General features: G+C 41.3%; 4 protein-coding genes across 5 annotated transcripts; 2 read left to right on the top strand and 2 right to left on the bottom strand.

Moving 5' to 3' along the window:
- Nucleotides 1–4,646: 4,646 nt before the first annotated feature.
- On the bottom strand, nucleotides 4,647–13,199 carry dhrs3b (dehydrogenase/reductase (SDR family) member 3b). The gene is made up of 6 exons (XM_031733198.2): nucleotides 12,481–13,199; nucleotides 8,140–8,283; nucleotides 7,710–7,829; nucleotides 7,022–7,260; nucleotides 5,462–5,587; nucleotides 4,647–5,371 (listed from the first exon to the last, which is right to left on the bottom strand). Exons 1-6 carry the CDS (start codon nucleotides 12,673–12,675, stop codon nucleotides 5,287–5,289), a joined length of 909 nt encoding a protein of 302 aa, XP_031589058.1. The 5' UTR covers nucleotides 12,676–13,199; the 3' UTR covers nucleotides 4,647–5,286.
- A 378-nt stretch (nucleotides 13,200–13,577) lies between these two features.
- aadacl4 (arylacetamide deacetylase-like 4) lies at nucleotides 13,578–17,230 on the top strand. 2 transcript variants are annotated; one of them, XM_039612435.1, is made up of 5 exons: nucleotides 13,578–14,230; nucleotides 15,016–15,140; nucleotides 15,529–15,754; nucleotides 16,100–16,163; nucleotides 16,269–17,230. In XM_039612435.1, exons 1-5 carry the CDS (start codon nucleotides 14,158–14,160, stop codon nucleotides 17,050–17,052), a joined length of 1,272 nt encoding a protein of 423 aa, XP_039468369.1. In that variant the 5' UTR covers nucleotides 13,578–14,157; the 3' UTR covers nucleotides 17,053–17,230. The 2 variants fall into 2 exon arrangements, with proteins under 2 accessions (XP_039468369.1, XP_031589049.1); XM_031733189.2 differs by lacking the exon at nucleotides 13,578–14,230 and having other exon boundaries at nucleotides 14,907–15,140; nucleotides 16,269–17,229.
- Nucleotides 17,231–17,452: 222 nt separating this feature from the next.
- c5h1orf158 (chromosome 5 C1orf158 homolog) lies at nucleotides 17,453–20,352 on the top strand. Its single transcript, XM_031733209.2, has 4 exons — nucleotides 17,453–17,660; nucleotides 18,180–18,290; nucleotides 18,659–18,833; nucleotides 19,090–20,352. Exons 1-4 carry the CDS (start codon nucleotides 17,550–17,552, stop codon nucleotides 19,362–19,364), a joined length of 672 nt encoding a protein of 223 aa, XP_031589069.1. The 5' UTR covers nucleotides 17,453–17,549; the 3' UTR covers nucleotides 19,365–20,352.
- Nucleotides 20,202–23,684, bottom strand: klhdc7a (kelch domain containing 7A). The gene has a single exon (XM_039612434.1). The coding sequence runs from the start codon at nucleotides 23,555–23,557 to the stop codon at nucleotides 21,266–21,268; it is 2,292 nt and encodes a 763-aa protein (XP_039468368.1). The 5' UTR covers nucleotides 23,558–23,684; the 3' UTR covers nucleotides 20,202–21,265.
- Nucleotides 23,685–24,123: the final 439 nt, after the last annotated feature.

Genomic DNA, 24,123 nt, shown 5'->3' with positions numbered 1-24,123 from the left:
TTGGGTTTTTAAGTAGCAGGTAATTTCAAATGCGACATTTCTAACAGCTCGTAAACCACAAAGTGTTTCTGTGCAGTTTTTCATATAGAGTATCTGTGTTAGCTAAAGGTACAGCTGCAGAAGAGAATGGAAGATCAGTGACAGGGAAAGACAGGGCAAGAGGAAAACAAGAGAGATTATTTTAAAAGGTACTGACTGCTCACTGACACTTGATACACTGGAGATTTAAAGCTAACTGTGCTGTGTGAAGTTTATGGTGATGCACTATGTATATAGCTCATATAACCTCTGCTTATCCTGTTGAATTGTTTTATTTCCACTTCCTCAAAATCAGCTCCCAATTCAAGCATCAACTTTATTGCAGAAATATTACTTAGTTTCTTTTTTGTGAAAGATTTACTGTATAAATGAGTCAAAATGCACAAGACAACTTTTATGGGGCTTGGTATGAAAATTATTTGTGCAACGCTTTGCAAAGACATGACAAAAAATTGTGACCTTTTAATAAGCTTTTCGCTTTTTTATAAAAACTTACTGGTGGCACTTGGGTTTTCAATGCAAGTGGTTACTGGGCCTAGTCAATGCACTAAATTTCAGAAATTTCTGTTTAGGGTCTCACACAGACTTTACTGACAGCAGAAAGATGAAGAAAGCAGGATAAGAAGAGGTAGAAATAGTAGAATGACTACACAACTTTGCTGCTTTGCCCTCAAATACAGGTGATAGCAGAGACAAAGCTTTCTGTGTAGCTCCAAAACGTTTTCCTAAAAAAGATCCTCATGCAGATAATCTGTTTCTCTGCAGGCTGTAGAGAAACGGCTGTGTAGATATGGCTGGCAGCCAGTGATGAATACAACTTATTGTGAGTTATGCCCCTACTACCAGGAGTTTGACCTTGTGTTGTAGAACCACACCCTCTAATTCATATGAGCCATATACTTGTAAAAACCACATTCTTTAAATAGCCCGCTGTCACCAAAGTGATTGAATATTTCAGGGCAGCATTAATCAAGCTGGTAATTTTGTTTATAAAAGTTATTTGCTTCAAAAGTATCTATCATTGTCTGTGTTTTTATTGCTGCCTGTGACTTCCTATATGAATCAAATGGACAGAAACACTCAAGCACTGTTGGAACTTAACAAGTCCCCCTGAGTTTAATGTCATGCACATTATATTTATTTGCTCATGGATTGCCGCTAATTTCCTACATTTATCTTCAGCGCTCTGTTTGTCTCTCTGTGTTTTTAAGGACTGACACCCTCTGAGGTTGCTGCTCCCTTTAACCTTTAACACCACAGTGTATAATAACTCTTACAGTCTGACAGGTCAACTGAGGCGTCGCGGCTGGCCCCTTGCTGTGGGTTAGGGCTGAGCCTTTTTATCATACTACCTACCCTGTGATGGATGAACCTCGCAACAAACTGGCGAGAGGACTAACAGCGTTGTTCAGAGAAGGGGATAAGTTGTTGTAACAAATAACGCCTCGCTGAACTCCACTTCCGTTTTGCTGCCCCTGGCTCCAGCCTCATTTGGCTTCACTTTGGGCTGTGCCCACAAAGTACACAGTCTTATGGAGTTTATTACAGGTAATAGTCCACTGTGCTCATGTCTGATAACACTTGTGTTGAGTATGTTACTACAAACTCGGGAGATATTTCTAGCTTTTGTGGATAAGTTGGCTTTAAAATGACAGAAATTGTGATTTGTTTGAGGCATGGCACTACACAAACATTTTCTATATTTTAGAGATATCAAATAAATGTGAAGTAAGAATGGATCTGATGTGTTTTAGAAACACATTTATCAAATGCAGCAGAGTCCTATTAAGCCTCAAAGTCACAGTGAACCCTCTGCCAGGAAACTCAGAGTCACAGAATCCATAAGTGTATGTGATGTGAATAACGACACAATCCTACACTGGCTGAGGTTTTACATGCGTTCAGCATCACTGCACAACAAGCCAAATGGACTCCAGATCCGGGCGCCTATAATATATTTAATGGATCATTGGAGGCTGGCTCTCCAAGCCCCTGTGTTGGGATTACAAATGCTTGGACTGAGTAAAGGAAAAGATTCTCAGGTTTGTTGCTTACTTTAAAAGTATGGAAGAGGGAAATTTAGGGGCGTTCAAAAGCGAAGTTTCTCTGGGGTTATAACAGGATAGCCTTGCATAAACCTAATTGCGGTCAGCATAAAAGGTGATGATTCAGTTCACTGCACAGTATTCAAATTGAACACACTTGAAGAACAAAGAAAAAAGTGACCACAGTACGATCTCAAATCAAATAAAATGTCCAGAAAAGACACCTGGGAATGTGGTCACAGCTGGGACAGCTACGGTTTCGGGTTTCTTCCCATGTGACCAAACTTCTGCCTCCACCTGCGCTTGGTCAGTCACCCTGGGGCTGAGTGCCTTCAGCAGGGAAAAGGCTTTCCAAGCCCCTATTTGATTTATTCAGTATTTGGCTAACCTTGCTCTGAACCTGCCCCAAGAGATTTCCAACCATTTTAGTCCTCCTTTTCCAGCATACACGCACTGCATGCCTCCTCGACCTAGTTCCATCCCAACATGCTTCTTCTTCTCCCTCTGCTTTCGCAACAGCCCACTAAGAGAATGAGAAACAGGCCCTTGAAGGAGGCTCGGGTTCACTCTCAGCAGTGCCCGTCCCCCTCCCAACCCCACTGTGGGTCACCTACTGATCACAATGTGCGGCCCTATCGTGAGTGCTCAGGAGGGCCTTTATGGTTCGCTGGGATTCAAATGAATGTTTATGAGCCTTGTCTAGCAGCAAAAGGCCAGGCACTATCCCAACTTTTACAGCCTCTCTCATGGGGTCGCCTTTGGTTCTTTGAGCTTGCTTTGACTTGTGCTCTAACAGATATGGGTTTCTTTCTCTGAATTTGTGTCGGTAACCCTTCATGCTTTCATTGCAAGGGCTTAGCGCTCTGCTCTGAAAGGAGCAATGGTAAAGTTATTTGTGCACGGATTCTCTATGTTTCACAATTTTACTTGTAAGTCCCTTTAGTGTTAGCTGCTTTCATAACCACCACATTTGAATTCATCATGCTGCACATGCTCTGTCCTATGTAAAAAGCATTGGCTTCATGATTAACCTCACAGCAAGGAAGGAAATAGCACAGGCTATGAAAGAGCTTGCGCTCTGTTGGATTTTCACTGAACATTGCTCTTTGCTCTGATCTAAGAAGATTAGTTATGGTCCACAAGTAACAAACAAAAAGAATAAAAGCAGCAGGGCCTTATCCAGAGATAAGACTATATGTAGGTGTGCGTGTTTTATGACAACACTGACCAAACTGTTTACTTAATGTATAAAAGGAAAAACACCTTTTTGTCAGTTAAAACTGTCTTTTTTTATGTTGCAGTGGGGAGTGAGGTATAAAATCTGCCCTTCATCTTGCTGAATAGTTTTCATGTTTAGATGAGTCTGAGTCAAATGCGAACAGTTCAGACATCTTAAAGCAGTTTATCCTTTTAAAGAAGGCTCAACACCTGAGGTTAAAACTGCAGCAGAGTATGGTATTTTCAATTTTACTACATCCCTTTCAGTGAATCAGCCTAGGTGAGGTCAGGTCTTTGCCTCATTTCATTAAAAAATAACAAAGTCTGATATACTGTGCCATCTGAGATGTGAAAGAGATTAGAAACTCTTTCTTTTTTTCATATAAAGTATTTTAACCTGATTTTTGTCTCTCTTTAGGTTTGGTTCTCTCTATTGGTCTCATAAATGACCTTTACCTACTACAGAAATAATCTCTAAGTAGCTAATGGCCAGTTTATTACATCAAAAAACCTGATTAATGCACTTATTTCGAACCGGGATATCTTTTGAAGTACGTCTGTGTCCTCTGAATAAATAAGAGTTTTATTCAACATGAAAAATCTGAAATACTAAAAAGAGCTGAAAGAAATGTATCAGCACAGAAATGGGATGTATAATCTAAGGCCTCTCCTCACCTTTGAAACTGCTGCAGGCTTTTATTCACATTATATTAGCTATGATGGAATAACAGGTAATTCTTCCCTATTTGGCGGAAATGTTAAATTGGGAGCTGCGGTACTACGGTGGATGCTGTTCATTTTCAGTTCCAAAGCGAGTAAGGTTTAGCAATTCATCCACCAGTGTAAGCGCCTTCCAGTTTTATGAAATGCGTTTTTACTACTTAAATAATATCCTCAATTCAAAGGTAATTGTAAGACACTGGCAATGACAAATCTCATCCATTATAATTTTCCACAGCTCCAATTCTTTCTTTTGTGCTAAAGCACCGGGACATTTTGAGGTTTAATGCAGTAAAACAAAAGAGCCCCCATACTGTCACATCATTTTTGTCCTGGAATATAAGCCTCTCAGGTTTTACTAATTCAAATCACATTTATATAATCTAACACAAATGTGCAGCAACTGCATAAATCTTAAGATTGCTTGATTATAAGCCAAGCTAATGAAATCAAACCTGACGTTATCTTAGCAACAGACAAAAAACACTTTATTTTAATTTTGTTTTAATAATTAAAGCTTTGATGAATGAATGTCTGCAATACGTACAATAAAGTTTTCTGGCTGTTCACATTCATTGAATGCAATTAAAACCATTGTGCAGGCATTAGAAGGGTCTGACTGACTTGTTTTGAGTTCATTATGTTTATTGAGATTTACACTATCCCCCTGTACCATTTTCTGACAGCAGAGAACAAACAAGAATATGCCCCACATGGCCCCCATGAGTGCATTTTATGTTTTGACAACATCGTCTGTCACAGTCACTGATCTCATGCTTGGAATAAATCAAAGCTGTTATCGCACTGCCATGGGAGTCAAAACCCTGATAGAAAACAATGTCTACCTCCCAAGTGTTCACTTTTTCTATTTTCATCATGTACAAATGGAGAAAGTGCAATTCTAAAACTCGATTTTATTACCTTGTTTTGATTCAAAGACATATTAAAAAGAAGAATAAAAAAAAAAAAAAAGTAAAAACAGGCGACAAAATATGTGTCAATAAACTCCCAGAATAACTACTGGTATAGAACTATGCATGGCTTCAGATCAAAGTGAGTCCTCCATACTATATACATATACATAGGACCAGGGTGTATCGAGCAGTTTATCAATTACTTGTAACTGTAGAAGTGACACCCTTGCATGTGTTTGTCTTCACTCTATCATGGGACCTGCTCCACTTTCACATGTGTAAAAGTCCATATTCCCTTCATCACACCCGAGAACTGTTGAGGTTGCTCTCATATTGCGCACAGTCCAGGTTCATGTCCTCCCTTTGAATGTGTTCATGCAGGTGTAAGTCCCAGAAAACTTGTGGATTTCTTCAAGCGCAACTTGTGGCATGAAGCTAAAGACAGATGAAAAACACCAGTGTCAGCATGTTAATCGGGAAGTAGAAAATACAGGAATAAAAACAAGATAGCACATGAAATCTCACCTTTTGAGAATGACAAGAGCGTGCATTGTCCATGGCAGGTAGAGGAAAGCCTTGTCAGTTCTGACTGCATCAACAGTCCTCTGGGCAACTACTTCAGGTTTGAGGGGTGGAAAGAGCTGGGGAAACCTGGAAAAGAAAAAAAAAAATGACAGTTTGAGATAAAGTGATGATGTTTCTGGGACACTCTGGGAAAATTTTGATTATATTTTCTATCTGCTTCAAGTTTTATCTGTGCAACCGCTGTTCATAACAAATGCCAGAGCGCAGCTGAATTTGAAATTATGCTGCCATACTTTATCTCGCCAAACTGTACATTTTGGGTTTTTGACATACCCAATAACTATTACAAAACAGCGTGAAAGGTCTGATGTAATCATACACCCGATGATGTACATTCAATGTCAAATATGCAAAGCAACGTACACCATTTTTTAAAAAAAGTTTAAAGCTGCTATGTTTTTATGTCATCTCTAAAATCCTAAAGATAATTACTAGCAGTCTGTTAAATATTGTATAAATCAGCTAATGGCTCAAAGTATCGAAATTCCTTTTAAAATGTTAAACTATCATTTCTGGTACCGTCAGTCACAAGAATCATGAATCAGGTGGATTAGGAGAGTATCTTAACACATGCTTTAGATTTATCCAGTAGTGTGAATGTTTTATCATGATCTATGACGGCGTAGATCAGGCGAAAAGGATGATAGCCTATAGATTTTATAGCAACCACGAGCATCTGTACAAAACTCCATGCCCATTGATCAAATGCATTACACAGGGCAAGTGAAAACTTTGACTAGCTGGTTGGCTCTAGACGAAAAGTCAGAAGATTACCAAACTCATTCGATTTTTCCCTTTCTGGACTTTGAATAATATTTTTCAAAGTAATCCATCCAATAGCTGTCAAGATATTTCCCTCTGAGCCACAAATGTCAACCTCACACCAGTGATACAGGGAGAGGCAGGGAATCTCTAAAGTCAGTAGGATTAACCCTGTAGGGGAATAATAATGTTCAGAGTTTGCAGTGCATCCAAAGGTTATTGAGATATTTCAGTCTGAACTTAAGTGGTGGATTTACTTGACGCATTTCCACTTAAAATTCCCATAAGATCTTGTTCAAGGATACTTCAGATCTACTGTGGTCCAAAGACACACATGGACAAAAGACACAAATTAGTGCGCTAATGTATGGAAAAGTGACGCTCGTTTTCTCCAGTGGTCTCCATAATAAGTCTGGCAATGTTGCACCTTCCTGCAATGTTGTCAGGAGATTTGGATAGCTTTTTGTGTACTTTACAATGTAACTGATTAAAGAAATAAAATATTTTTTTGGGACTCACTGCTTTGTTTTTGCCAATTACATTCAAGGGGTAGCTTGTTTAGCCACTATTAAACCAGCTCCCTCTGGCTTGCTCATCCAACAAAGCGTTAGGGCATTAATTTTTCCCAATTGTAACACATAATTTTTGTGATAGATAACCCTAGATAACCCATATTTCTGAACCATGGTATGAGGTATGAATGGTACACCTTCCCTTCCTTTTGTTGTGTCTTCTCACCTGACTCTCATGCCCTGGAACATCTCTGTATTCGTGTGAAAGGGAAGCACTGTGGTACAGCTGACACCAGGACAGTCCAGCAGGCCCAGTGTCAGGCTCTCCATGAAGGCCAGCGATGAGGCCTTGGAGCTGCAGTAGTCTATGGCCCCAGGGATCGGAGACTGGGACAGGATGGAATTAATGCATACGACATGGCCGTGCTGCAGCTCCAGCATTCGAGGCAGGAAAGCTTTTGTTGTCTAAGACAAAAAGAAGAAAAAGAGACTGTGAAAGGTAGAATGAAGAAAAAAGCAGTGAGGGGTGTGGAGATAGAAGGTGAAATATATTCAGAGTAAAAAGAAGAACAGACAAGAGAAGCAAGCCCACACTGTAACAGATTAAATTTCCATTTCCATTTAGTTGATAATTGCATTTCTGTCTGCATATGACATAGTCTTTTGATCTCCATTCAAAATAAAAATGCCATGAGTTTCACAACCCTTCTGATGTTTCAGGGGCTGAGAGGCAATTTGGAAATACCCCACTTAACCTGCCATAATAAGAGTCATGATTGACAAGGCTGTGGCTGCCTACTGCATACGGTGCCATGCTGTAATCAAAATATAAAAATGATAAGGATAATCAGCTCAGAGGAATTTCCCTATATTTGCAGGAAAACTGGCTCTGCTATAGTTTAATCAAGTCTTACCCAGAACTGCCCCATGGTGTTGATGTGTTGGGATTTCAGAAGAGCATCATCATCACTATCCATCAGACTCTTGCCATGGACTACTGCTGCGTTGTTCACCAATATCGTAACATCTCCCACCTGAGATTAAAAAGTGCAAGAATAGGAAGAGAAAACCCTGTCAAAAATGTCAAGCATTTGCTGTCTGCTTTCCTGAAATGATATAGTTGTACTCCACAAGAGCTGTCAACATTCCAAGCTCATATTTAGAGATTCGAGATGAAGTGTAATCTATACACACCAGATGGGAGACAGTGCAGCTCAAAGCAAATATACATACAGACGAGACAGAGAGGCATCTCAGGGAAATATTTTACGATCTGTTGTGTGCAAATTATATTTCTCCTTGTGCAAGCAGATTTATCTTTTCAAAAATACTAAGCTGCCATACCTTTTCTCTAACCACTTTGGCTTGTTTGTAAACTTCCTCCCGATTGGCCACGTCACACAGGAAGTAATGGCACTCAGTTCCAGAGAGGGTGATTTCTTCTGCTGTCTCTTTGAGGCACTTTTCTGTTCTGCCCCACAAGATCACCTGGTAAATAACAAGATGTTAATTTTCTAAACAAACAGAGGCATAATCAGTAGAAAATTCAGCATCGAGTGCAATAAATAGGCTTATTTTTTTTTTTATAGTAATCACTCAGTCAATTTGTATTTTTTTTTTTTGGCAGTATAGTGAAAATGAGTTTTTTGAATAGCAATGTTCTTTTTGTTCAGAGAATAGAGAGGGCAATTTCACTCCAACAAATAGTTTTCAAGCAAGATTAAAGGCTCGGGGGTTGGTGGGTGAATGAACTGTCTCTTCATCCACCCGGAGACTAAATGAAGGCTGGTCATTTGAGCAGGGAACATGAGGTTGGATAGAGGTGGGGGACTAGTGATTGGGCAATTAGATCTGTCAGTCTTTGGGGTCAGGGAAAGGTAATGAAATCAGGGGGTGAGCCCTCCTCATCTCTCAAACACAAATTCTCAAAGAGATTACATGGCCTGTTGGGCAGATGAGCCCTGTCATTTCTGGTCAGGGAGTCTGAAAACAGTGCGTGTGTGAAGTGCTGAAGACGCCAGTGTGGGATTTGGCTAGTCGCCCATGACCAAGGTTAATATTTGAGCAAAAAGTCCTCTGGAAAGTGATCTTGTGTATCTGAGAGTCAGAGACTGCGCGTGGGCGCAAGACAGCATGTCTGTTTGCTAGCTCATGGTTCAGCCTGTCATTCTCATTATTTTACACCGATGAATATGCGTAAACATTCATTTAGTTAGTAGGCAGGATGGATTAGTCCAAGAGACCTAATTAATAAACATGACAAAAGATATTTTAAGACTTAGTTTAAAAAAAAGTGTAAAAGTATACAAGCATGTTGCACAATGCAACTCCTGCACAAATTAAACCTGTCATCTTGCAGCAACAGCGTAATTTCACACTGTCCCAATTTAAAATTCACTCAACACTGGTTGAGAGCCAAGCATAACACACTAACAAATACAGTATAATAACTTTCATATTCACAATCTGGAAATAAAAAAAAAAATCCCAAATTGCTATGTTGCTGTGTTCTTCCAAGTATTCGTGTGTCAATAACTGTCCAAGGCTAATAGCAGCTGAAGCAGACCAAACACACTAAAATTTTTAGAAAGATAAAAGACTGCAGTCTAGAATGTGCTCTTTATGCGTTTCATTTCTTTATCAGATCTGGAGCACTCTGGGTTTGCCTCCCTCTGTGAGTGGCCCTGGTTTGAATTGCTTTTGATTAGGTTTTCTGTTTGCTTCATTTGCAAGCCCATTTGAGTAATCAGTGAAGGCAGACAGGTCTTGATAAATAACTGAAAGCTTTTAATAGGAGTCAGGCAAACAAAGCTGACAGTTCTCATTAAAAGTCAGCACTTACATTGTGCTCTCCTGTTAAAATGTTATTTAATTCATTAAGTTTATCACCCGTCACAACATGCAGGATCCTCAGAGCAAACAAGCACTGGCCAAATTGCTATCTGGACAGAAACGTTAAGAAAATAGTTTTTAATTGACCTTGCACAAGCCCTCTTCGCTATTGTTGATAAACTGGTGATTGTTCTTACTTGGCATGCCTAACAAGACCTAATGTCAACACATGCTGTAAGTAAAAGCCCTTTAATGAAACAAATCTATGTTGCAAAGCTTAAAACAAGACTTTGAAAGGTAGACAGCAGATGTCACTCTATACAGCCTGAGATGTCCCCAACTAGCTCCAGCTATATTACAGTGATACTCTATCACTCGGGCCTGAATATATGGGTGGGTAAGAGCCCTCCTTTTCACACCCATTGTATGGGCCAGCAGAGAGGCAGCACATAGAGGGGGCAGCAGGAGTTCAGGAGGCAGTCGCCTGCCGCTGTCTAATTACTGCGGAGACAGCAAGGTCAGTTGCAGGGCAATACCCAGCTGGGAGTGGTGTGCTTCCCGCCTCCAGCGCAACACAAGCACACCCACACAAACCTGTTGTCAGTGACTTGCTTCGGTTCATCTTCTTTGCAGAGATCTCCGAGTAATGTTAACAACCACATATAAAAGGAAAGAAATTTTTTTTAAACATTTTCCTCCCGAGCTGGTGGTGCTTTTAGGGACGCTGCAAAATAATTAAATGAGCCCTGAAGAAATATACCATTTTAATTTTCTGAGTATTTACTGGGATTGTTATGAAAGACCCCTCACTGTGTTATTGGTTGCCTTTTTTCTATTTTTTGTGTGTCAAAGCCTCACGCTGGCGCTGCTCTCGCCTAATAGTACAGAATAAGACATGGCTCCCTCCTGGGTCTCCAGCTTTTCATCTTGATTAATTTCCTCTATTGACATTGAAGTTAGTCTTCCTTACAATGTGAACAAACTAAAACCTAAGCAGAGGCGAAGGTAATTCTGGCTACTACTCACAAAGAGGCTCAAACAAGAGTTAGCGTAAGTTCGCAGAGGTCAGCCCTATTCACAATTATCCTTTTAGCATCTCTTTAGGCAGGGAGTAATTGTCATACACATTACCACAGGTGTTGTTTTCAAAGCCTTCACACCTTGATAATGCCCAACAAAAGGGTGCTGAAAAGCATGGTGACATCCATTGTTACACAGCTGCAAAGTGAAGCTTTTAAAACCCACTGGTTTCTTCTAGCTTGTTCCCCAAGGAGATGGCATTGAAAGACAGAAGGAGGCAGTTAGTGTTTCATTGAGCTTTTAGCAATGTTTTCAAGCTGCTAAAATTGCACCTTAAGAGATCATCTGAGATGTGGCGCCTGTGTCACTCGTATGTATAATTGCAACCCAAAGCTATCAGCTGGGCTGCTCAACGTGGGTAAAAATTACCACAATTTTCTTCCACGTGTAATGATGACTCCCATCTGAGGTGATCAAAAATAGAGCTACTCTGTATTGATACATTGCTGCTACAGGGCCACCAGCGACTCATCTGGCACTCAGCTGTGCAATGTTCACTCAGTGGATTGGTAGACAAACCACAGCTGGAAATTTTGAACTGAGGTTACCCTGACCTGCAATGAAGACAAGCTGTGTGTGTGTGTGTGTTTACCGTAGTCACCAGAGCATTTTAGGAACAAGAGGAAGCTCCTTGTTAAGGGGATGAGGGATAGTGAGGGAGGTGGGACATGGAAGGTTAATTGTTGTGATGGATGAGGTGATTTCCAATGAAAATTTGAGTTTATAATTTATTTTATCTTGGTGATTTATTTAGGAGTAAACCAAGCAACTTTAAGCGTTATGATATGGACTATTCCAACTCATGTCATCAATATAAACTTGTTGTTTTCAGGTAACCTACATATTTTGCTATACATAAATATTCATTTCCAGCTGTATAAAACAATGACGAATCTTTTTTTCCTGTTTACATTGCATTATGTGTCTTGAGTATGGAAGATTTGATTACATCATGAGTATGCATTTTAGTTACTGTAACTGGTTAAAAAAAACAAACAACAAAAAAAAGATAACAGAATGTGTTCCTTGTTATTGTTTTGCAAACACACCCCACAAAACAATATCTCATGAACTCGTGCTATCCTTGAAAACAACAACTTATCTGTTATTTATTAAGAACGTTATGAAGTCTTTTGTTGTGGCATGCTAGTAGACATTGCAGTCTTATGGAGACTGCTCAAAATGGCAAGAAGCTACAATAGAGAAATATCAGAGCTGCATTGATTTGAAGCAGTTTCAGTTCAATTTTATGCATTCTGAAATAAACAAACAGCCACATATGTAAAGCCACGGTTAGTGTATAATTTTTACAGCTAAATCTTTGGATGATGCACTTTCTGTGTAAGGCAAAATGCAAAAATCACCCTAGACCCAAGCAGAATGAATGTCAGCTCAGTACCACACTCAATCATATCAAGCAGCCATAAATGCTGTCCAGACCTGCCCTCTGGTTGACCCAAGCTGTTGTGCAATACCTGAACAAAAATTGAGGGCAGTGTCACCGGTCTCACTGGACCAACTAGGTTACTTGGAGGTCGTGATCCCTGCTTTTATAGAACATTGAAACAGCAATACACGTGGGGCAGGGGAGACCAGACTGACCAGGCTACCTGGTGAGGGATGAGGGGGGTGGTTTTGATAAAAGCTGAAAATATAACTTAATATATGACCAAAACAAATTGCTCAGAAAGTAATTTAATCTAGTTGTTAATAATGTGCTGATCTGAAAGGAGTGGAAGGAGAAAAGGTGTGTGAAACAAGTTATCGACTTACCTTTCTGGCCCCATGCTTGGCAAACTCTTTGGCCAGGTGTCGACCGATGCCTCGTCCTCCACCAGTGATCAATACCACCTCCTTGGTGAGGTCTTTCCGTCTGCTTGGCAACAGCAACATCAAACTTGCTCTTACTATACAGTAGAGCATTTGAACCGGGAAAAGAAGCATACGACACACGCTCTTCAGCTCCATTTCGGAACGTGCTCACGGACAGTCTGTAAGTATGTTTACGCTGCAAGTTTACGTGCACCGCAGATATCCGCCAACAGTGAACTGAGTGCACAGACAGCGACTTCTGAGCTCCTGCAACTTTACCCGCATGCAAACAATATCATCTACACTGTTGCATAACTAATCCACAGGCGAGAGATATTTTTTAAAAACAGAACAGTGTGACTTGAAGAGCTCTGACAGTCTACATGCATCACGCTCTCGAAATCAGTGAGTGATCAGTCATTGCGCCTGTCAACTACCGTCGAGGAGTACAAACGTGAAACACAAGTCCAGGCGACGCTCCGTAGTGCGCGCTACCTCTGTGCTTTGGTGTTGTGTTCCTGTTCTGTCCTGTCCTGCCTTATATATTACCGCCTCTGCCCTGGCTCGGAACTTCCACTAGTGAAAGGACCTGGATGAACCTAAATGGGAGGTTTGTAAGGGCATTAATCCTGATTGACATGTTAAGTAGGGATGAATTTTGCTCCAGTGCCCGTCTGCCCTGAGTGGCTGCGCACTTGCCTCTTCCACACCCCTTCATGTGGCTACAACAGCGTTTCTCAACATGTGGTCTAGGTCCTCACAGTGGTCGCCGAGCAGCGAGGGTCCCAGGTGGGACCCCAAACTCTCAATTCAGAGTTTCACTGATCCGAACTTCACCTCGTTACATAACGCTGGCCACAGAAGAACAATGATGTCGCAATCACAGGTTTCACTGACTGTTGCGAGTCAATACAAAATATTCTTATATAATAGCGCCAGATCAGACTGCCATCGTCAACAATGCCTAATGCCAGTTCTATTAAATTAATTAAATGAAACAAAGAATCAGCTGAACACCAAACAAACACATAGCTGATAAAGCCCCTAACACATTTTGTAACCTCAATAAAAAAAATCAGGTCTGGATTGTGTCAAAACCTAAAGTCATGTATTTCCACTTTAATGTGCTAGGTTTATTTTATTTTATTTTTTTTAAAGTGAACATGTTATTTGATTGGACAGTGTGTTTGTACATTTGTAATAGTTTCCAACTGTTGGTATAAAGCGCCACTCGTTGTTTGAACCCAGTCTGTTGTGGTAACAGTATTTTTGAAGCACGCTATATTTTTTCTGCATGTGACAACGCAATTTGGGAAATAGGTCAGCCCGGTCTCAGAAGCTTGGAAGGATGACAACAAGAAAACCGCATGAATACCTCCTAAACAAATCTTGTGAATTCACGAGCCTCAGACAAGATTCCAGTCTGTGATGTTTGGCCCTGGCACTGTGATTATTACTGGGCAATGCTGAATACAAGACTTTTTCAGCAACTGGGATGGGTTTAGCCTCACAATGGTTGCTTTGTGCTAGGCTCAGTTACTTAGGGAAGACAGAGAGGCTCTCGGGGGCTGCTAAAAACTCCAAGACAACACGACTCCAGATGCTGTCTTTATTTTGGAAATTTCTGAGGTTTACAAAATGCAGATTCAAAGTCGAGATCCCACTGGAGCTTATGCCAAAGCATATTCAACTGAAGAGAAGTCGAATACAGGTCAGTGAATTTGCTAAAACATCATAGTACACATTGCAGTCTCTGGCAAATGTGTGTAAGCTGCCCACAGAATGCCACAGTGTAAACAGACTGTATTTCAGAGTATTCTGTTTATTTATACTCATGCTATCACTGCCATCTACAGATCAACAGTGAAAGTTCAGATAAGGGTGTTTTCAGTCAGCCTTCATGCATCTTTGAGTATTTTCTTCCCTTAGACGCTAGACAATAAATTCGCTTCTCATTGCCTCGCGCAGGCATGAGCAACAGAGCTTTTGTAGAAGCCAATATGTTCAAATAAACCTGAAAACACACACACACACACACACACACACACACACACACACACACACACACACACACACACACACATTAGAACCTTCAGAAAAACGTGAAAATGTTAGTAGGTGTTGGAAGGTATTTTAATGGGAACTATGGAAATGAAAGTAATTAAAAAGCTGCTCTATTAACATAAAATATTTTTTGCAATATCCATAGAGGAACAATATGGTTTCCTTGGGAAACATGTAATTAGTTTGACTACACAGTCATAAAATATGTTGAAGGATATAATTATTTTCCTGGGCAGCAGGCAGCTAAAAATGTCATTAAGTGAGAGCAAGGTCAGAATGCATTGCAGGAGGTTGTGGGAGGGGTGAAAAGAGGCTGAAAGCAGGTACATAAAACATTTACTCCTAATGACTTACCTTCAGCAGAGCAGACCAGCAACACCATGGACATCGGCTCGGCAATTTTAATAATTGGCTTCGCTGCTCTTGTTGCAGCCTTCCTTCTTCTGGTAATTGGACTTGTGTACGCTGAGCTGATGAATTCAGACATTCCTTGTGGGGTTGCAAATAGAGGGAAACTGCGCATGGTTCATGGATTGTTTGTTGGTATTGCAGTCGTGGTGAGTATCAGTATCTGCAAAAGTGTTAGTGCTTAATTTTGTATGTTGCCTGTGTGGAATCATATCTGTTTTTGTTAACTTTTTAAAATATTCAACGTATCCTTTAGAGTAAATGCCTCTTGTGGAGAATAAAAATGTACTCTTTTAGGTCATATGTGGATATCCTTCCTTCGTCCTCCAACACCTGATAAAGCTTAGATCAGAGAAATTTTAGATAAGAAATCATAACCAACAAAGGTGCAAAGACAAAGTCATGTGTTCCGCTTCTTTGATGTTGTCATAAATGGGTTTTTTTCAACCAAATAACCTTCACTTTGACTTTACCTATCAGGGCTGTATATATTTTTGTCTCCTATTTGTTGTAAGTCTTTTGTTTCTCTTCTGCCAGGCTCGGATCCTACATCGACTGGGCATTTGTCATCAGGTTAGCTTTACCCGATGGTTCGTGGCCTGTTTTCTCTATCACCTGAAACAAGTTCCCGCAGGTCTGCGAGTGAAGGACATGACATTCTCAGAGGTGCCAGTGCGAGTATATGAACCTACCTCTGTGTGTGATGGCTTGAGGAGAGGTCTAATGTATTTCCATGGAGGCGGATGGATATTGGGAAGTATAGGTATATGATGTTACAGTCACTTGCTTAACTAAAATAAAATAAAAATGCTCAAATACAAGTAAAACCTGACTTCCTACAGTCACAGTCAGTAATTTCATGACAGTGGAAATGAATTTTAAGCAGCTTGAACTATAAGTAAAAACTATACTATTTTCATTTGAGAGGTATGGAGAATAAAAAAGTTTCAAAATTCCAAAATACTACAAAATTGTACCTAAGTATAATATTTTTCAGCATAGGTACAGAGAGGATAAAAAGGAGTGTCAGCTTCTGTTTGTGGTTATTTATGGCTTCTTTTTTGCGACAAAGATCTTTTAATAACTCTATCCTACTAATCCTGAACAGATTCTGTTGATGAAGTGTGTCGGCATATTGCCATTGAATCTGACACCACTGTGATATCTGTTGGGTATTTACACTTTTTTCCCCACTCCACATACAAATAGTAAATCTATTTTAACCACCATGACGCTACAGCTTAACATACTGCTCCTTTTCCTTTCACCCCTCTTAGATACCGATTAGCCCCTGAGCACAGGTATCCTGCCCAGCTGGATGATTGTGAGAAAGCAACGTGCCACTTCCTGTCTGTGGCTGAGACAGAGTTCGGGGTGGACTCTCACAGAGTGGCAGTTGGAGGGGACAGCACTGGGGCTAACCTGGCAGCAGCACTGTGCCAAAGGCTGGCGTGCAGTGAGGACCGACATCTGCCATTCCCTTGCGCTCAGGTCCTCATTTACCCAGCCCTGCAGATGGCAGATTTCAACTTGCCTTCCTACCAGCAAAATCATGCTGTGCCCATATTGTTTCGTGGCCGGATGGCATTCTACTTCCTGCAATATCTCAATGGAGATGTTTCTCTGTGCCAAGAAGTGCTGGAAGGTAACCATGTCCCCACTGAGCTCAGGCCATGCTACGAACTATGGTTATCCCCTTCCAACTTACCTCCTGAGTGCCTCACACGGGGTTTCTATAAGCACCCAAGCCCAGAATATGATGGGGAGGTGTATCACGCAATTAAAGATGGTTTGGAACCTGAGGTTTCCCCTTTACTGGCAGACGATGCTCTCATTCAGAAAACCCCGCGAACCTTCATCCTTACCTGTGAATATGATGTCCTGAGGGATGATGGGATTCTTTACAGGAAGCGACTTCTGGACCTGGGAAAAGATGTCACCTGGCAGCATGTGCTAGATGGCTTTCATGGCATGATTAACTTTTTTAACCAGGGCTGGCTCACATTTCCCTCTGCAGTGCAAGTTGTGGATGGTGCTGTTCACTATATAAAAACACTGTGAGGGTAATAAATAAGATCCTGCAATAAACTTTATTCTACTTCCCATCTTGTTTTACATTTTAATAAACAAATGTGCCTCCAGTCTTTGTCATTACCATTATACTGTTCACGGAAGCCACCCCCCCCAATTCAATAAACAAAAAACAGTCTTATTCCAAAAATGAAAAGTAGCCCGAGGAAACCAAGTCTGCATACAATATTCTGGCACCTTTTTAACAATACAGAGCAGGCAACTAAAAGGTAAATGCCATTCCTTAGCTTTAGGAAACGTATTTCCTTTTAACAAAGATGTAAGACATCTTCTATTTGCTTCCAGGACACTCTGCTTGCTTTACCCACAGTGTTTGCTGTACCCATGGCAACAGAGCTCTTTTTCCCCTCCACTGCTGAAGCGATTATGTGGTCAGGTGAATACACCTACATGCTATCCATTTGACTAGTTAAACTAGCTCCAGCAGGGCTTTAGATTTCCCAGGTGTGTTTGATACTGGGCAAAGTATGAACCAGAAAGCCAATGCACAGGATAAATGGGCCCAAACCGGATGGAGAATAGAGCAGAAGTATGCAAACAAAGTGTTGTTAGGCAACTGGGCTGAAGAAAGACTTCAGGTAGGCATATTGTCTGTTTACGACATGCTTTACTCTACAGTGTGATAATGCAGCATTTCGATTCAGGCTTTCTGACTGTATATCACAGTATGAAAACATGTTTTTCCAATCTAAACATACAATTTCACCTCAGCCTGAGAACACAGACTTTCTATGTCTTTTCATGCTGTGTCCAAAACATAATACTACATTAATGGCAGCCCGCCAACATTTTTTTTAGAACCTCAGTTGGTAGTCAGATCTATAACAAAGTGATTAGGCAGCCTCAGTTCAGCTACATCAGCACAGCCTCCTGGTGGGCGAGAGCTGGAGACTAATTGCATTGATGTGAGTTTTGGCCATAGGCTGCTGGTTCAGGATTTGTGAGGAGAAATGACTTAAGGAATACTGTACAGCAGTGCAGGTCAATTGTGAAATGTGAGCTCTGCTGATCCTTATGCTGGGATCATTGCTCAAGTCCCTGTATATCCCCCCTTGCTCAGTCCACTTTGTGATGTCTGTTTATTCTGTCTGACACAGTTCACTCGCAAGCCAAAGATAGCCTACAGCACCAGTTGTGTAGACTACCGACCCCACTGGGATTTCAAGCCAGACATCTCTGAGAGAAGATCTGCCCTGCTGAGAGCTGAGGTCAGCCTTTAACTGCTCATTCATGGTATTATCACCAATTGAATGCCTGTCAAAAGCCTGCAAGTCAGGGTTTTTTTTTCCGCTAGAGTGTGAACACTTCTGCATAATACTGATGGCCAAGATAAAGGCCTGTGATAAAACTCTTTATGAAAGCAAGTTTCTGTTCAGACTCAGCAGCAATGAAAAATGTGTAAAATCATCAATCCTACTGGGGACATACTATAGGGCTAGTTGGAGCAATTTGCCGCTGTCACATGGCGAGCCTCTTGAAGATTATTGAAAAAGAACAGGTCATGCCCTCTATATCTTAATCCAGTGAAGGCCACTGTGTGAAGGCTACGCTAAGATCTCTCTATATTGTTATCCAGGGGCTTTCATCTAAGATGATTTTTGGGCACCATGACCCGCCATCCTCACATTATCTGGTCACACAGTATGCGGAAAGCTACGGGCGTAATCTCATCAATGCTTTGCCCACTCTGCAACACAGACATGCAGACAACTTGACACAAAAGCCCGAGAGGTCTGACCAGCTGACTTCTGGTAAGTTCCATGCCAACACTGCCAGAAGGCAGAGATTATACATGGGAAATGATTTTGTACATTAAGCCATTACAAGGAGTATGAGTGCAGTGCAAACATAAGTGCATTAAATCTTGTATGAACAAAATACATCAGCAGTTGAGCTCATGAACAATTAACCTGGGGTGGGCCCAGATGCCTTTTATAGTTCCAAATCAGCCACCAATGTAATTAATGGCTGCAGTAACATGGCAGTTAATGTGCTCTTCTTTTACAGCACTTCCAAACAACTTTGGCCCGCTGCAGACCACAAATCACCATTTTGAAATACAGCAGTCACACCTTCCATCTCTGACTGAGTACAGGTCAGCATACCAGAGGCAACCACTTAGTGCCTTCTGCCAGAGCCGCTTTGCCAAGGCTTCACACATGCTCTCCAGCCACCTCTATGAAGCCAATCATAACAACAAGGATCTGGATCTGAGACAGAACTTGATCCTACAAGTCCCGGATCATTATTTCAGCCTATGTCCACCATCACAACAGGCTTAATTTCAGTATTGTAGCTATGAAACTGCCTCTGATACTGGTTAATTTAGAAGCTGTGTTTGTGGATTCCCTTTTTCCGTAGTTGGCAACAAGTAAAACCCTAACTCAACAAACCATTTGGGGAAATCAAATGGATTTTAAAAAATTAAAGACGATTCTCATTATCTTGTAAGGACTACTGTGGATTTACGCTGGTGAGTTGCTTTAGCATTTATATGTGTGGGAGGGAGAAAGGGATGGGACTATAAATTATCTCCACCCTTTCAGAGCATAATTACATGCAAATTCTTTCTCTGCGCAGTGTGTATGTGAAACTGGAAATGGGCTGTTAGTATTACTCTAGATACTCTGCGGGAGAAATAAATAAATAAAAATACTGTTGATGCCAGAACTGACCTGGGTATTTAGGTAAAACAGAAGCAATGAGTCATCCAAGGCAATGTCTGAAGGGATGTGTCTAACTCCCATTCCATTAGGTGTTTAATTACAGAGAATCAAAGTGTTTAATTAGGAAGAATCAAAGATGCTTATGTTTGATGGTCAACCATCTGCGTCTGCCTCCCTTTTTCCCACTTGCCTGCTGCCTTCCAGTGTAGCTCTGTTTCACCCACTGTTAGCTAGTTAGTCTCTCTACTGTGCTGCTGATGCCTGTGTGTCACATGACACCCTTGGGTTATGGGAAATCTTCAACACAACACGTCTTACCAAAGAACTGCTGTATTTGCCTCTGAGCCACATGATGGTGCTATAGCAGCACGTCACTCTCGCTGTCTTTTAAGTCCTTGCCTTTACAGTCTGTACAGTGAGGGACTTAATTGTAAATGAAGAAACAATGAGGGATTTAATATTTGCATCATTCTTATGCATATTCAGTTGTTAATGTAATCAACACAGTAAAATAAACCACACATGTTTAGATTGTGCTTGTATTATTCTATTACTGTTTATAAGTCACACAAACAGCAGAATAGACATCTTGTTTAATAGAATTAGTCACTAAGTGTGGATTAATATTCACAGAATGACACATTTCTAAATTCCTCTGATGTTTATAAAACAATAGCAAACAAAGTGAAGATATCATTTGATACAATGAGCTGAGGATGTTCTTATTCTTATTCACATTGAAAACAAATACACATCTTTCTTGCCACCATAGAAGGTGACTGAAATGACAGAAATAACTACAAGTCTGAGTGTTTCAGTGCAGTGACAAATGCTTTCGAAGCTTACCTATTTATATTGTATGGCATACCCATTTACATCATGTCATATCTAAAGAGCAACTGTAAGTAATGACGTTGTATTCAGGCCACTGTGTAAAATATATTTGTGCCCTACACAAGGGGACACAGTAATAGATTAAAATTATATTGTTAAATTCTTGTTCAGTTAGCGCTGAATGATTTCGTTTACTCTGATGCTTTTTTATGAATTATCTTTGCATTAAAGAGATTAAGCATCTGGGATGATATAAAACTAACATAATAGCAAGAAGAAGTTGCAAATCAAAGTAGCAAACAGTTTCAATGGCAGCACATCCTGTGTAAATCTAGGTAAACAGTAGTCTGACTACCATTAAGAGTCTTATAATTTACATCTATTGCCAAGAATGAGACATGAGGAAAACACAATTCTTTCTGTAATATGCAATCCACTGAAAATAAAGTACTTTTAGAAACAGATGCTTTCTTGCTTTGTGGAAAGGGAATCTTAATAACACTTCAAAAGTGATAGAAAAGTGGTTGCAATTTTGCAATGAAATTTGGGGCTGGGCTGAGTTGAACATAAACCTGACCAAAGCAAAACTCACCCAGGCAACAATAAACTTGATGTAAAGCATGCTCTCGTAATGATACTCAATCACAATCTAATCTTACCATCAATGGAAAATTGAATCTTCATTACACACTAGTCTGCCGAGGCTTCTTATCAGGTAGTGAAAGAATAAAGGGGAAAAGTATGCCCTTGGCTGCAGAGAGTATGCTCAAATCCCCATCTATGAAAGCAGGAGAGATCTCATCAGCCTCGAACTTCATGGTGAACTGGCGGCTGACACAATATATTGTGTCATTCATCGCGACACACTGAAACGCAGGGCAATGCAGAATCCGTTTGGAGCTGCACTCATACCACAGTCGGGCCACCGTATGGTAGCGGTACACACTGACACCCAGGACTGGGTTAACATCAAACCGATACAAAAATCTCCCCACAGCCACAATATCTACAGTCTTGTCTTTGCTGCCTACTATGAGACTTGGCCTCCAAGTGTCAGTTTTGGGGTTGTAGCGTAATAGCATGTATTTAAGAGTACCCCCGGAAACAAAAAGCTCTCCATCGCACACTGTCACATGGTGTGCCACAGCGAATGTATCATTAGGCAGAGGAGCCACAAATGTCCATCTGTCCAATCGTGGGTCGTAGCGCTCCACAGTGGAGAGGCACTCTCCTCCAATTGCATATATGTAGCCCTCCAGTGCTGCCAGTTTGCAGCGGGGCCTGGCTTCATTCATAGGACTGATCTCTTTCCAAATGGATGTCAAAGGATTGTAGCAGAACACTCGCTTTGAGGGTGTCATTTCTCTGTCAGTGCCTTGGCAGCCCACTGCCACGAATAAGTAGTTATCCATTGTGCACATGGCACAGGCTTTAGAGATGACCTCCTGTGGGATTAGGCAGAGTGTATGCCAAGTGTCTTTGTAGTCATCATAATAGTACACTGCACTTGATGTCCTTCTCTGCTCTGATGTTGCTCTGCGCCCTTCAGTGTTGCTGACCCAATCTTGAGGATCCATGTCTGCAACCATGACAAACCTCTTCCCCCTCATTCTTTGCCTCTGGATTTGTTCCCGCTCACCAGCCATTAGCCGCCCATAAAGGCTGGGATCCCTGAGCACATGGAGGTAGTTATCAGACATGACCCCCAGGGCTGCTTTCTGCAAAGATGTCTGGCCATGTTTCTTAGCAAGGCACAGTGTCTCCAAACAATTACCCAGATCAAGCTTACTCTTTAAGACTTCTAAATCTGTGTCATCAAGAATTTTTGTTTGAAAGTCTAAAAATGGAGCCCCTTCTGCAGCCTCTCTATCTATCCCCTCCTTCACATTAAGGATTTTGCTGTCAGTAGCAGGACTGATAATTGGGTGAACAGAGACAGACTCATCGCCAGCTATAGCCCGAGAGTGAGTCACTGGAGTTGAGGCTCTTGAAGTTAGAAAGGGGATCGAAAGCTCCGACTCCTGTGCTGCAGACAGATAGCTCTCTTTGCGTAAGAGTACAGGCCTTGGGGGGTTTCTCAGCTTGAGGCACCCTGGCGAGGAGGCATCTTTAACAGTGCTTTGTGGTGAAACCAGATCACGAATAGTGATGGGGTTTAAAGACGATGGAGACTCTCTGAAACTGCTGCCATGGCTTCCAAACTCCCCTGGCTTTGATTCAAAGTCCCTCTCATACTGAGAAAGTACCTTATTAATATCTGTAATGGAGTGAGAAGATGACTCAACATAGTAATCATATATCTTTCCACGCACAACCTGGTCTCCTGTCCCTTCCAGCACTATGTTTGCATCTTCCACTTTGACCTCTGCCTTGGAGAGGAAGCTGGAGTAGGACCCTTTGCTCTCCAGGTCCTGTCTTAACTCTCTGCCCACACCCACACTTTTCTCCAGCTTCTGCAAAATGCAAGGGGAGCGCCGCCCCGTTGTACTGACCATCCCACTCTCTGTTGGATCAGGAAGTTTCAAAGCAGATCCAAACATAACATTACTGGTGGCAACCTGTCCCTGCTTCTCATAAGTGCTTATCTCTTCATCCATGCTGTTATCGTGGTCATCGTTTGTCGCAAACACATCCTCACTTGTTTTAACCTGATGTGGAAGAGTCTCAGCTGGTGTCTCCTTGGTGCTGTCAGATGTCAGGTCATCACCTGAATCTGCTAGCAACGATCTGGATTGCTGGCCCGCATCATCTGTCTCATGTTTTGTTGAGCTTTGATGTTGAAGTGTTGTCTCGCAGTTTTGGCAGGTTGCATTTCCTGGCTCTTTGTCTTTGACATAGAGCTGGATTCTTCTTGTATGCCTGGAGCTGTAGAACCTGTAGGCCCAAGAAACCAGCAGTGCTGCAGCCACAGAGACACTAAGTTTCCACAGCAGCTGCATGTCGAACTGGACTCCCAAAAGCTCCGCAATGGGCATAGCTGCAGTAATGTTGGTGGCAATAGTTGGTTGGCTGATCCTATTGAGTGTTATTGTCAGTGCATCTCAGCTGATAGTAACTGTCTGGTTGTCATTGTAAGAGAGCTGCTGTGATCTGATGACTGTGCCTCTGTGCCCAAAGGATCAAGTGTAAAATGATAGCTCTTGAGGCACAATTTGCATCACTGGCTCTGCGGAGGCGGGGCCCTTTTATGCACCACCTGTGGCAAGTCACATGCAGCTTCAGTATCCATACACGGAATATGTAAATACGCCATAGATCAATATTTGGTTATGCAATTTGTTGACTCAACAAAGCCTTTTCCCACAACTATCCAAATGTTATGTTGTGTAATGTAAGAGTTAAAGTTACCGCAATACAAAGCCTTACTTTGCAGGGTTAAGTTTCAGTTTCACCATCTTTTCTTGCTGTTTTCATGCAAAGAATGTATTATGTACATTTCTAAAAACATTCCCCAAAATATTATGAGAGATAACTCTTCTTCACTTGCTCAAACATACTTCTAGCGCTCCAGATGGAAATCATGGTTTGAATAAAGGGCGGG

The sequence above is a fragment of the Oreochromis aureus genome, linkage group 5 (assembly GCF_013358895.1).
Source record: "Oreochromis aureus strain Israel breed Guangdong linkage group 5, ZZ_aureus, whole genome shotgun sequence".
NCBI lineage: Eukaryota > Metazoa > Chordata > Actinopteri > Cichliformes > Cichlidae > Oreochromis > Oreochromis aureus.
This window is presented reverse-complemented; position numbering and strand designations above follow the sequence as displayed.

Bases quoted from the DNA above. Each gene is read 5' to 3' on its own strand.
- dhrs3b (XM_031733198.2), bottom strand. From the start codon at position 12,675: ATGGAGCTGAAGAGCGTGTGTCGTATGCTTCTTTTCCCGGTTCAAATG. The intron at 7,830-8,139 runs GTATGGCAGCTT...TTTTAATCTCAG, and splicing joins CCAAAGTGGTTAGAGAAAAG to GTGGGAGATGTTACGATATT. The intron at 5,372-5,461 runs GTGAGATTTCAT...ATCTGTCTTTAG, and splicing joins GCTCTTGTCATTCTCAAAAG to CTTCATGCCACAAGTTGCGC.
- aadacl4 (XM_039612435.1), top strand. From the start codon at position 14,158: ATGCAGATTCAAAGTCGAGATCCCACTGGAGCTTATGCCAAAGCATAT. The intron at 14,231-15,015 runs GTCAGTGAATTT...CTCTTGTTGCAG, and splicing joins TGAAGAGAAGTCGAATACAG to CCTTCCTTCTTCTGGTAATT. The intron at 15,141-15,528 runs GTGAGTATCAGT...CTCTTCTGCCAG, and splicing joins TTGTTGGTATTGCAGTCGTG to GCTCGGATCCTACATCGACT.
- c5h1orf158 (XM_031733209.2), top strand. From the start codon at position 17,550: ATGAACCAGAAAGCCAATGCACAGGATAAATGGGCCCAAACCGGATGG. The intron at 17,661-18,179 runs GTAGGCATATTG...TGTCTGACACAG, and splicing joins GGGCTGAAGAAAGACTTCAG to TTCACTCGCAAGCCAAAGAT. The intron at 18,834-19,089 runs GTAAGTTCCATG...CTTCTTTTACAG, and splicing joins GTCTGACCAGCTGACTTCTG to CACTTCCAAACAACTTTGGC.
- klhdc7a (XM_039612434.1), bottom strand. From the start codon at position 23,557: ATGCCCATTGCGGAGCTTTTGGGAGTCCAGTTCGACATGCAGCTGCTG.